Source organism: Rhinolophus sinicus, linkage group LG01, assembly GCF_036562045.2.
Source record: "Rhinolophus sinicus isolate RSC01 linkage group LG01, ASM3656204v1, whole genome shotgun sequence".
Taxonomy (NCBI): Eukaryota; Metazoa; Chordata; class Mammalia; order Chiroptera; family Rhinolophidae; genus Rhinolophus; species Rhinolophus sinicus.
In genome coordinates, this window is record NC_133751.1 from 78,976,330 (window position 1) to 78,988,814 (window position 12,485).

General features: G+C 35.6%; 1 protein-coding gene across 1 annotated transcript in view; it reads right to left on the reverse strand.

Annotated features, from left to right (window-relative positions):
- ADGRG7 (adhesion G protein-coupled receptor G7) overlaps positions 1-12,485 on the reverse strand; it is a 73,463-nt gene that overhangs the window by 32,906 nt on the left and 28,072 nt on the right. The window contains exons 5-10 of the mRNA XM_019756477.2: positions 10,762-10,911; positions 9,251-9,348; positions 4,799-4,938; positions 4,578-4,679; positions 875-1,038; positions 383-538 (exon numbers count right to left, since the gene is read on the reverse strand). Coding sequence (XP_019612036.2) covers positions 383-538; positions 875-1,038; positions 4,578-4,679; positions 4,799-4,938; positions 9,251-9,348; positions 10,762-10,911 — 810 coding nt within the window. The remainder of the gene's footprint in view (positions 1-382; positions 539-874; positions 1,039-4,577; positions 4,680-4,798; positions 4,939-9,250; positions 9,349-10,761; positions 10,912-12,485) is intronic.

Genomic DNA, 12,485 nt, shown 5'->3' on the forward strand with positions numbered 1-12,485 from the left:
GTATGTATTGAACTTGTCCTGAGCACACAGCTAGCTCTCCAGCCTTACCTCTGTCTAGAACAACTTCATGCTTCAGAACAGGCAAGTTAGTTGGATGGAGTCTGTCAGCTCCTCTTTTGTACATGGGGTCCCTTCTCATTATTAAATATACAGTGCTGAACTCAGCTATCCTGAGACCTAATCGCAAAAAAAACAAAAAACCTCTACTTACCTTTACCAGCATTTCCCTTTTCAGTCTCATCATTCCATCCCTGTTTTTCCATTTAATCTGAGTTGAGTATCCATGTAAACTAAACCCCAAAGTTATCTCCAATTAGTACATATCAGAATTGTGTACAAGGAAAATTCTTGTCTGGAAAGAGATTGCTATGCATACTCTTACCAATAATACAGTAAAACTAGTCATATGGTTGCAGCTGCAGTGCAGGAAGCCTCCAGTGAACCCTTCTTTTTTACAGCCCCTTGTGTCCCAATCATTCATTGAAATATTCCAATAGACACAGGCATAGGAATTGAGTTGGAATTCTTTTGGGTTGTGCTGTGAATGGATAAGACAATTGCAACAAATTGTTTTAATGCTTAATTGGCAGAAAAACATCAAATAGGATAAGAGAGGCATATGAAAAATTAGATACATACTAAGCATAACATCTTCTTTAAAGGTTAAGGTGGGGAAAAGAATATAAAATTCAGATTAGACAATTTTATATTTAGCTAGTCAGACAAAAAATATGGGTAGGTGGAAGGTTTTAATGAATACTTTCAAAGAATCTTTCAAAGAGTTTTTCTGTGGATTTCTTTTGTCCAAATTGTCCCTGGTTTTGTAATCAAGAGTTAGCTGAATTTTTTATCTTCTGTTAGTGGGAAAACTCACCTGTGGACGAAAGGCCATGTCAACAGAAACTTTCTGATCCTCCTTAAGCATGCCACTATTAGTTGTGCTTGATACAATTTTTTGGTTAAATTTTAATTTAAAAGTTTTTGATTGGAAAAGCTTGTCGTTTTGATACACTACAAAGCCATATGACTTAGCCTCACCTGTGAAGAAAAAAGACATGAAAATCAATAAACAAGCCCTAGGGTAAACAAGAAACAAACCTATGTCATTGTTGAACTGCACAGCTCCTTAATATTTGAGTAAACTACAGTCAAAATGGTTGGCTGGCTGAATCGTTACTTAATTGCAGTATGTAATTAACATATTGTATTAATTGTGGTTTGCCATTCTACCCACATTAAATGTTTTTCCTGAGATTCAAATTCCTTACCTTCTTAAATGGACACACTAATTCCTGCCTAATACACCTCAAGAAGGTATTGCAAGGATCTCACATGTAAAGTAAACATCTTAGATGAGGGTAAGGGGGATCAAATATATGGTGATGGAAGGAGAACTGACTCTGGGTGGTGAACACACAATGGGATTTATAGACGATGTAATACAGAATTGTACACCTGAAATCTATGTAATTTCACTAACAATTGTCACCCCAATAAATTTAATAAAAAAATAAATAAAAAAATAAAGTAAACATCTTGCTTTCTATACAGTGAGACATAGTGAACATGACATGTTGGTAGGCCAAGGCCATTTGCTTCCCCCACTGAGAAGACATCAGACAAGAAACACCAAATATTAGGATAGCTGTGCTTAGAGAAGTGCTCTGTGAGGTCTGTCTTCTGTTCAAAGGGAATGAGCAAGGACCAGTCCATTAAGTCAGAGAGCCAGTCAAGTTGTTCACATCAGGGACTCTTTGAATGCAGCCAAATTCTTTCTATCATCTCTAGAACTATTGGTCTCTGCTACTTCATGACAATCACAGGCTTTCCCAGGGCTGAGGGCTACTGTGACACATTTGTTCAAGAAATTGGAAAAAGTAGTCAGCTGTTCCTCAGAGATCCTAGAAGAGCATGGCCACAGTGGAGAGTTTTGCCATGAGGCTTACCATGGCAGTGTTCAGACAGAACCATCTAAGAAAATGCTTTCTAACACTTCATGCAACTGTTGGCCATATTTAAAAACAGAAGCACCAACAATAAGTATACACTTTAACTGAATTAATTCCCTAAATTGTGCTGTCATTTAAAAGTGATACAAGGAAAACCAGCCAATTTAGTCATGTGATTTGAGAGATAAGCAGGCAAGGCCCTGACAGCCCCCAATACATTCTCCACAGTTAGCCACATTGTTCTATCTTCCACCTGGAAGTAAAGACATGGGTGTCTAGGGCTTTTTTTCATGGCATATTAACCTCATCAAATTGTTCCTCCTGGACACGAGATGACAAAGTTAACCCTAAAAATGAAGTATGGTTTCTTTTCTTTTATTTTTTATAAAAGAATGACATGCTTGATGTAAAATTCAAATCCATAGATGTATATAGATTTAAAAATAGCAGTTTTGCTCACCCCTCTCCTCATTCCTACAGTATTTTGGTTGTTTATTAAAAAATCATCATCTCATCTAGATATTCAGATTCATTAGAAGAAATTGTACTTACCACTATCTTGTAAGTTTAAAAAGTCTCCATATTTCTAGACCTCCTTCATGTCTCTTTACTGAAATTCTCTCCTTTTTCTCTTTCCTTGATCAAATTTGTCAGAAGCTTGTGTATTTCTTTAGTCTTTTCATGGAATCAATTTTTCATTTTGTTGATCAAGTCTAGCATTTGTTAGTTTCTATTTTTATTAATTTCTACACTTGTATTTTTTTAATCCCGTCCTTCTAGTTTTCTTTATATTTATTTTATTTTTATGCTTCTTTAGCTGAATGTTTAGTTTATTTTTTAACAATTTCCTTTCTGTTCTAATAAATTTATTAAGGATATACATTTTCTTTTAAATACCTCATTGTCCACATCCCACAAGTTTTGATCTGTGATGTTTTCATTGCCGTTAATTTTCAAGTAATTTGTAATCTGCTCTTTAATTTCTTTTCTAACAATGGTGCTTTACAATTTCCAATTGGATAAAATTTTGGCTATTCTTTTGTGGCAAATTTCTCATTTTATTGCATGGTGGTCAGTAACTGTGTCCTGTGTGAAATATATATATATATATATATATATATATATATATATATATATATATTCCCTATGTGGCCTAATAAATGGTCAGTTTTTAAAGCAGTCCATTGATATTTAAGAAGAATTTTTATTATCTGTTTTCTGTGTATATAATTATACTCACAAATGCATATAAAGGTCAAGTTTATTAGTTATTTTTTGTCTACTTGATCTTCAATTTCTGGAACAGTTGCCCTAAAATCTCTCTCTGTAAAAGTGGTGTTTGGTCAATGCGGTTTTGTATTTCCAATAATTTTTTGCTTATACATTTTAATGACATCTCTTTAAGGGAACAAATAATTACAATATAGAAAATTTTGGAGGTTTTTAAAAAATCAATGTAAAATATGTCCCTTTCAGTCCAATCTGAGTTTTTGTCTCTAGACAATGTTTTGTTTTGTTTTTAAATCCATTTGCCTATATTATAGTTTATGTGGAATTAAAAAAAGAAATAGATCCCTATCTTTCACCAAACACAAACATAAATTCTAGGTGCACTGAAGACCTAAATGTAAACACAAACACTGAAATAGTCAGGAATAAAATGTAGGAGACTACCTTTGTGACTTTAACATAGAGAAGGGTTTCTTTTTAAAAGTGCCAATCATAGAGGGAAAAATTGATACATTGGACCACTTATAAGTTAAAATTTGGGTATGACAAAAGACATTTTATATATATATACATATATATACATATATATATATATATATATATATATATATATACACACACACGTATATATATGTATAGCTAGAGACAGGAGGAAAGATGTTTGCAAGTTATGTAACCAATAAAGACTTAGTTAACCAATTACAATTATACAACCAATGAGAATTCTGAATTTAGGCTTTCTACAATATGTGCATTCTGGCATTGGATTTTTTTATTTTGGGAGAAAATAATAGTAAATATATATGTTTAGTTCATTATTATTGTCAAATTAATCAGCCAATTTATTTTTACACTTTGTGAACTACAAACATTTCAAGTTAAAAATGAGAATTTCTGAAGGACCATATGCAAGATAATAGGGAGCCCATGGTGGGTACCATATTAGTGGAAATAACGGAAAAATTGGTACTAGTAGATGATAACTGTGCCAATTACAGAAAATACCCCTGGCACAGGTCTATAGGATAAATCCAAGACTGTGGATGCCATGCCACTATGAAACAAGGGTAGAGTTTGTGACTGAATGTTTTTAAAATGTATTTTTAACTGTAGAAATGAACCACATTAGCTAAATTTTTGTTAGAAAACAGATTTGTGTCCATGGTCAGAGCATTTCAATTTGGCTACCTTCCAAAAGGTTTCTGGGAAAAAGGGGGAAAACTCATTTCTATGACCTAGAATAGTAGAGATTACCATAATCTGTCAGAGCTCAAACATACTCAAATGCAAATTATTCAGTGTGAAACTAAGTAAATATTATTTTTCACTCAGTGGATTTTAAGTTACTAATGCCATGAATTTGAGTGCATTTTTAATATAACAAAGTTTGATACCTACTTTTTGAGGCACGGATTTGAAGTTCAGTCTGTCCATTCAAATCACATCCATCCCCGTTTGTATTTACACATGTGGAACTAGACGTAAGAGAATTGCTAGTTCCTATGAGAAGGAAAACCGTGTATTTTAAAAGTCTGCATTTTCATGAATAGAACATTATTTATGGTTTATAGCAGAATGCGCTCTCCTATTACAAGCACTGTTATGAAACAAAAACTCACCTTGGTACAAAGTAAAGCTAACACCTGTAAGCCCCTCAGTGCTTCCTGAAGGGGTTTCAAAAGACTGTATTGCTATATTAGGATTCACCACTGGCTGGTTGCTCAAAGAGATGGAATACTTCTCCAATTGCTCAGTAAGCCTGCACAGAATAGAACATAACAACATAATATTCTAGAGATTCATTGTAAAATCAGAGGTGTGTGTTTGCTTCCACATTCCAGTAGAAAGGCGTGACCACAGAACTCACATGATCACAGCAATATTGACACAATCACCTAAAAACCACTGATTTTCTTAACAGAGTTTTCTATTTTTATACCTACTATTTTTTTAAAGTTCTGGTGGACTGTCCCACTGAAGGGTAGCTTTCTGATGCCAGAAAGCTGGAACTCAAGAATGACAAATTTCCAGATAAAAATAATCTTTATTATGCTGCTCTTCACATAGAAGGATGGTGTTGCCACCCCCAATTGGCCAGGAATGAGATTGTTCCTCCTGTGGTGAGAATCAATTTCCACTTATTCAATTCCTTCCTCTCACCCAAAGCCCTTGCCTTCCAAAGCAAATCTTGCAAATTGTTAGTTACTGAGGTGACAGTTCATACGGAACTATGGAAGAACAGAACCCTGAGCTTATTGCCTTGGCTATTAACAAAATATTGCAGGTTTTCACAATGTTCTTTTCTACTTTGGATAAGTTCAAAGATTGGATGGAAGGTGGGAGGGAGTGGGGGGAACTGACAATTTGGTGTTCTCCAAAGAAAAGTTGTAAGACCTTTTTTTTTCTTGTTTCCTGTTAGAAATATTTGCACTATGTCTGTACTTGACAAAACAAAATCTCTATGTCTAAGATAACTGATTTAATCTAGCTTTCCCAGAAATGAAAGAATTCATTAAAATGTAATTGTTCAAAATTCGAAATCTTTATTGCTGTCACTGAAATGTTTTCCCTTCCCCAAGTGAGATAAAAAGAGAAATAAATTTTTAAATAAAAATTGCTTTATAAAGAGGATGTGATAATCATTTACATGGAAACATTCAAGTCAGCTTTGCTGTTTCAAAAGTTTGCCTTTCATAACACAATTTTCTGTAATTTTCAGCAATTCACACTATGTATTTCCCACTTAATGAATAACATACTCCAGAGTTACTTTCAACTGGAGGAATACTTTTAAAAAATCCAATCTGCTAAGAGCATACTTCATGAATTCATGCAACCGACAACATCTGTCAAACACCTACTAAGAGGTCAGTATCCTGGGAAACTTTGGGGATACTTATAGGAGCTCCCTCAGACATTTGAAGACTAACAGGCATGATGTACTAAATATATGGGGGTGTTTGCCAAGTTCATAACCACTTTCAAAGTGTTGCTCTAATTATATCCATTTCTAAAGCCATTTTTTTCTTCCATATGAATTTTACCTGCTCTTGTCATAATTGACTGGATTAGAGATGGGTGCCTGACTCAGAGTACCCAATCTGTAGGCTGGCCATCAACTTGATCCAAAGACGAGAAGAAGCAATCAGATTCTTTCACGCAGGAACTTTCCATTTCATGCAACAGTTATATTAGGAAAGTCATGGTTTAGAAGGGACCAGAGAAGTCATTATATCATTTGTAAGGATATATCCTCATACAAATTAAACGTAATAAGGGAGGATATTTCCCTCCCCTCTTTTTTCATAGAACACTTACTTTAGAAAAGTTGTAAGTATTTTCTCCTCTCTTTACAACGTAAAAAAATCCTTTTGAAGACTAGATGGGCATTTCATCAGCTTTGTGACCTAGGAATGTCTTTCTCAAGCACATGGGAGCTATTTCTTTGAAATGTAAACATCAAGGGAGGTAGCACCCTATATCCTGGTTTCTGTGGGAGAGTAGGAGCCTAACTTCAGTGATGGGGCACCTTGCTCCAAGTTTTAAAACTACCTCCTATAATAAAGATATATAAGTTTGTTTTTCCTCTGGATAAAGTCAATTAGCTAACACGAATGGTCACCTCACTTACCAGGTAAACTTAGGACGTGCTATGCATGACAAATACTGTTGTCAAGTTCTCTTAATTGAGGATTAATTATTGCTTATCTGAAAACATGGACATAATCGGTTATATATGTTTGTCTATCTAAAAGAGAGTTTCCTTGCTGTGTTTGCAATCTCTTAGGATTTGCTTGTGATGCTCATTGTATTCTGGTTTAAAGCTTACTCAACGATAAAAGTGTATTTTTTCTCTACTACTTTTGTGGAGAGCATTTCTGAGATGGGAGAAGATCTTGTTTTTAAATTATATTTCCCCAACATTATGAACAGAGTTAATTATCAGAAAGCAGAAACTAGATGAGAAGTAAAGATGTTTATTGAGTCGTTAATTATAAAGGCAACTGCTAACTTTATTTTTTTCAAGACTTAATATGTATAAATCAGGTGTGATGCTAGTGATTTACATACATCATCTCATTTGAGGCTCACAAGAATCCTACTGAAGTGAGTCCCAAAATTACTCCCATATTACACTGAATAACTGAGGCTCTTCATAGAGACAGGAAGTAATTTAGCCAAAATCATGTAGCTACTAAATAACAATGCTAAGATATGAACCCAAGACTGTCTGACTCCAAAGCCTGTGGCTACAGCCATTATATTATCCCAGAGGGAAGACCCACAAACTCCTCTACTGACACCTTCAATGTTGCCATGGCTGTCTTGCCATCTCCCTGCTCCAGGCGCAGCTGTATTATGATCCTGTCCTTAGGTTCCCATGAGATTCCATATGCCCCTTTACAACAAATCTCTGTTTGGTTGCGATAATTTAAGTGTGTGTCTTGTAACCAAAGAAGGCTGACTGGCTGGAACAGAAAATATGAACAGAAATGTGAAATGTAAATGTTCAAGCCGGTCTGTATTAGGGAAACGGTTTTGTATTCCCAGGTAAACAAGGACAATTATGAGCTTGAATATGACAGCAAAGTATCAAGGTTATGAATCTTTATAGCAAATGTCTAAAATGGAAAAATTAGGTCTTAGATTCACAGATTATAGCAGGATGCCCTGACCAGCAGAGACTCTGCCTGAGGCTCCAGAGCTCCGCCCACCCCAACATTCTGCCTTCTCCAAATTGAGAAAAAGAGAATGGATGAATGGATGCTAGAGAACTTTACTATCACAACTTGAGATGACTGAACCTGGGATGGATTCTTTCTTTCCTGTCACTCTCCATTTTTCCTTCACTTCTCCCACTAAACGTAGAAGGGCAGTTCAGTAGCTTGAGGAAACTATGAGTGAAAGAAGGAATGTGATGTTCAGGAGATTGAGGCTCAACTAAATTCCAGTTTATTCATTTGCAGTTGCTTGCAAAGTGTTTAGACATAGTTGTGTAAAGTTAGTTTTTTTTTATTTGAACAGATAGACAATATGTCAAACCATCTTCAACTATTTCTAATGAAGTCCAGGTTTTAACATCTGATGCCAGTAAATTAATAAAGGTAGAATGATTTTTAAAGTTTTATTCATCTATCTATATTTTTTAATATAATGAGCATGTGTATTTACTTAAATTTTAAAAGAGGTAAGAAAATTGCATGTAAGATTAAAAAAAAAACCACAGTGAATCGTAGAAAGGGACCTCAATAAATAAAGTACATGAGTTTTAGTATAAATATACAACCAAAAGTTATCTGAAACATAGAACTCAAGAAAAGAGAATGCAGGTAGAGTTGGATCCTTTTTGTCATTGTTCAGTATAGCCTTGGGGAAGCTAAAGAAAACTTAATCAAAATATACCAGGATCTTGGGGAGAACTGAGTTGTGAGTAGGGGCTACCACCATGTCTTGCAAAGTGATGTTGTTATTTGCAGCTCTGTGAATTGAGAAAGGAGTTTGAAAAGCTTCTGCTGTGTATGCAGGTTGCCCCATGTGCATATCTAGGGTTTCCAGGTGGGAATTCCCAACTGTTCTCGTGAATTTTTTTCTCTTTCCTGTTCCCGAATCCTGAGAAAAGTTGGTCAGGAAATTGGGAAAATCGGCTCCTTGAACCCAGGTGGTTGGTAGTATTGGCCATCACTCTGTGGAAACGATTCATCGTGGAGAACAGAAAACAGTTTATATTTCAGGATTTGGGAATGGGAAAGTGAAAAAGATTCCTGAGAACGGGAGGGAATTCCTGCCCGGGAAAGGTAGGCATATCAAACTAAGACTGGGAAAACAAGTGCTAATCTAAATCATGCCAGTTACTCTCTATCTATGGCCACGCTTGGAAGTAGGAGTTAACATACACCACTCCATCCACTAACTGAAGATCAGGTAGAAAGTCAAGGTTTCCGTCTTAATTCCAGAGGAATCAGCCAGCTAGTGCATCCGTGAGAGAAATAAAGACATATCTGTTAATGCTTTAACCTAGGAAAGTAAACAGCACTTTGTCAGGTTTTCTTTCAAATTGAAATTGTGCTTACGTTTCAAGGGTATTATCAGCAGCAGCAGCAGCTCTTTCAAAAACCTCTTCACTGGCATCTAGAAGTTGACTCACTGTGGTTACAGCAACAAGTTTTGCCTGCCAGGAAGAAGACACCAAAGGTTATAGAGGACATAAATCATGACCAATGTTATCATGAATTATTATCATATCCAGTGGTACTACTGGTATGGTGGCAACCTAGAGGCAAGTATTTTTCAGAATTAAAAGCTTTTTTTTCTACATAAGATGGCAGAGAGAATAAAAATAAGGCACAGTGAAAATATAAATTGAGGAAGTCAGTTAGACAGCTTAGGTCTCTGAATATGGCCTCATAGCAAGGTCTTTCACAGAGTCTCTGCCCCACTCCCAAGAACACAAAAACAGATGGGTGGATACAAAAGCAGAAATGAAATAAGATGAGTGCAGGGCTCTGATTGTCAAAATGTTACAGCCCACAATACTGAATATAATTTGTTAGTTATACTTAGTAACTATTAGACTTAATAAAATTATTTCTAGTCTTATAATTAAAAAATCAGGAGTACATCAGAAAGGATCTCTTGTCATTTGGTTACTGTTTTACTGCCCTTTTTTGGGGTATTGATACCCTTCTGTCTTTACTGGCTAATCCTTCCATAAATTCCACATTTTTTTATTATTTATTTGGGTGACAATGATTAGTAAAATTACATAGGTTTCAAGTGTAAAAGTGAAGCAACAAAGGAACGAGGCAAACAAATAAAGAAACATAAATTCTACATTTGATGATCATTATTTTTTGTCTTTCAATTCTATTTTTATTAACTTGTGATGTTAATCCCACTTACTTCCCAAAAGACCTAGAGTAACATAAAACTATTTTTTGAAATTAGACATGTAAAGGGAACAGAAGAAAGGGGTAGATATTTTTAGGCCATGCTGAGATTCAGTTGGTAGACATGAAGTCAGTCTGTATTGGTGGTTTACAGCCCAGTTTGACCAGAACTCAAGCTGTGCCAATTGGTAAACGTTTACTGTTGACTGTAGTTCTTGTTTTCAGGTACAAGAGTTTAACAGGTTATAATATCAGAAATGCAAACTAGGAAAAGGTTATAATATCAAAAATGTAAACTAGGCTTACAGGGTTTTGGAAAGCCAAAATTCAAATTCAAATTAGCAGAAAGAGATCAGAGTTTAAAATAGCATGTTCCAAAGTGAGTTTCTTAGAACTAGTTACTTGGAATTGAATAGGGATGCTGAGGTCAAAGGCAGTTGGTAAATATATTAATAAGGAAAAATAGATTTTTTTTTATTCCAGATTTAACATGATAATGATCATTGTGATTCTCCTGAAAGAGACTATTTGGACAAGGAGCCCTTGTTTGTTTCTTTGAGCATTTCACAGAACGCATGCTCTACAACATGGTTTTTAGCAACCTAAACCATGCCCAAGTCCATCTCATGGAATAAGGAATGGAGTTTGGGATGACTTTCTTTCCCTCCCCTTTTTAAAAACCTTGTGAGTTTTACCTCAGGTGAAGCTTTTCTGGATTCGTTGAAGATTTGTCCAACCACTTTAGCAGCAGAAGTGACGTTGTCAGGAGTTAATTTACTGGCATCAGATGTTAAGACCTGGGCTTCTTTAGAAATACTTGAAGACGAGTGTGTGATATTGTCTATCTGTTCAAATAAAACAAAAACTAACTTTACACAACTATGTCTAAACACTTTGCAAGCAACTGCAAATGAACAAATCGGAATTTAGTTGAGCCTCAATCTCCTGAACATCACATTCGCCCGATTTTTCATGTTTGTTTCTTTCCTTGTATAACTTATATAACAATTGTAAACTTAGATAACAATTCTATGTTATTGAAGCTAATAATTTTAATGGGTTTGTTTAGTATGTATTTTTTTCATTTCATTTTCCAAGTAATTCATTTTTATTGCATTTTACCAGATCATTGGTCTGCAATGGGTTGGAAATTTTAAAAACTAGCTTTTCAGCTCAAATAGTTTGGGAAAGACCGAGCTTGACAACTTCCCCAGGTACCAACTGGCCCCTGGGCTATGTGTTGTGCACCATATTATCTTTAGTGGAGCTGAGGGTCAGTGTGTGCGTGTGTGTAGGGCTCAGTTTTCACTAGATGGCAGTATCATTTCAAAAATCAAACCAAGGTTACAGGCTATTCAAGCTTGGGAAAGAATGGGAAACAATATCCAATTAATAGATAGAAACAATGTTCTCATTGAATAGCCAGGTCACTGCTACATCCTAAGCACTTTGCTAAATGTTTTACAGGTATTATCACATTTAATATGCAAAACAACATTGTGACTTGAGCATCCTCATCCCTATTTAAAGCCTTGGAGAGGGAAAGGACCTCACCAAACTTCACGCACCTTGGAAGTGGCAGGGCTAATAGTCAAACACTGGCTTGTCAGATTCCAAAAAACGACATCTGTGTGATTAGTACAACCTACGTGGTTGGCAGCCACCTCCACACACCGCTACCATCCCCACTCCCACCCCCATCCCAGCCCATCTGTAATTAGGGAACCAGTGTGGTACAGTGTGGATTTTAAAATCAAGAGCCACCCCATCCCTTTTTGGCTGTGGTTCCTGGGCAAAACACTGTACCTCTTAGAACCAGTTTCCTCATTTATAAAATGGATACCTTAAAACCTATCTATAGAGTTGCTATAAGAATTACATATGATAAAATAACGTATATAAACTGTTCCGCAGTGTTTAGCATGCAGTCAGTGCTCAATAATCCGTGCCATTTGCTATAATTATCTATAACACGGGAAAAACATCTAACTCACATAAGTCCTATAAAGACTAAATGAGATAACGTATGTAATGTGCCCAGCACCTAGAAGGACCACATAAAGTTTCCTCTTCCTCCCTTTGTTTAGCCCCAGATGTTAGCAATTCCATGTATCTGCATTTGGGTATATCCTTAGTCAAAATAATTTAATCTGCATGAAAAAAACATCTGCTCAGCTTACTTCCTATTTCACCTGCTCGTGGATACAGCCTTGAGATTACCATCAGGTTCTGGAGTTTCCTGTCTCAAAAAGTCCTTGGTCATAGCTTGTGATAATGCTGAAATTTGCCGAACCAACATGTCTAACTGTCCTTTTTCACAAACAGATATCAACTTAAAAAAAAATGATTTTAGTACTAGTTTTTGTTATTTCTAATTGGAGAGTTTTAAAAAGCATTGATTTAGCCATCAGGTTTTTTC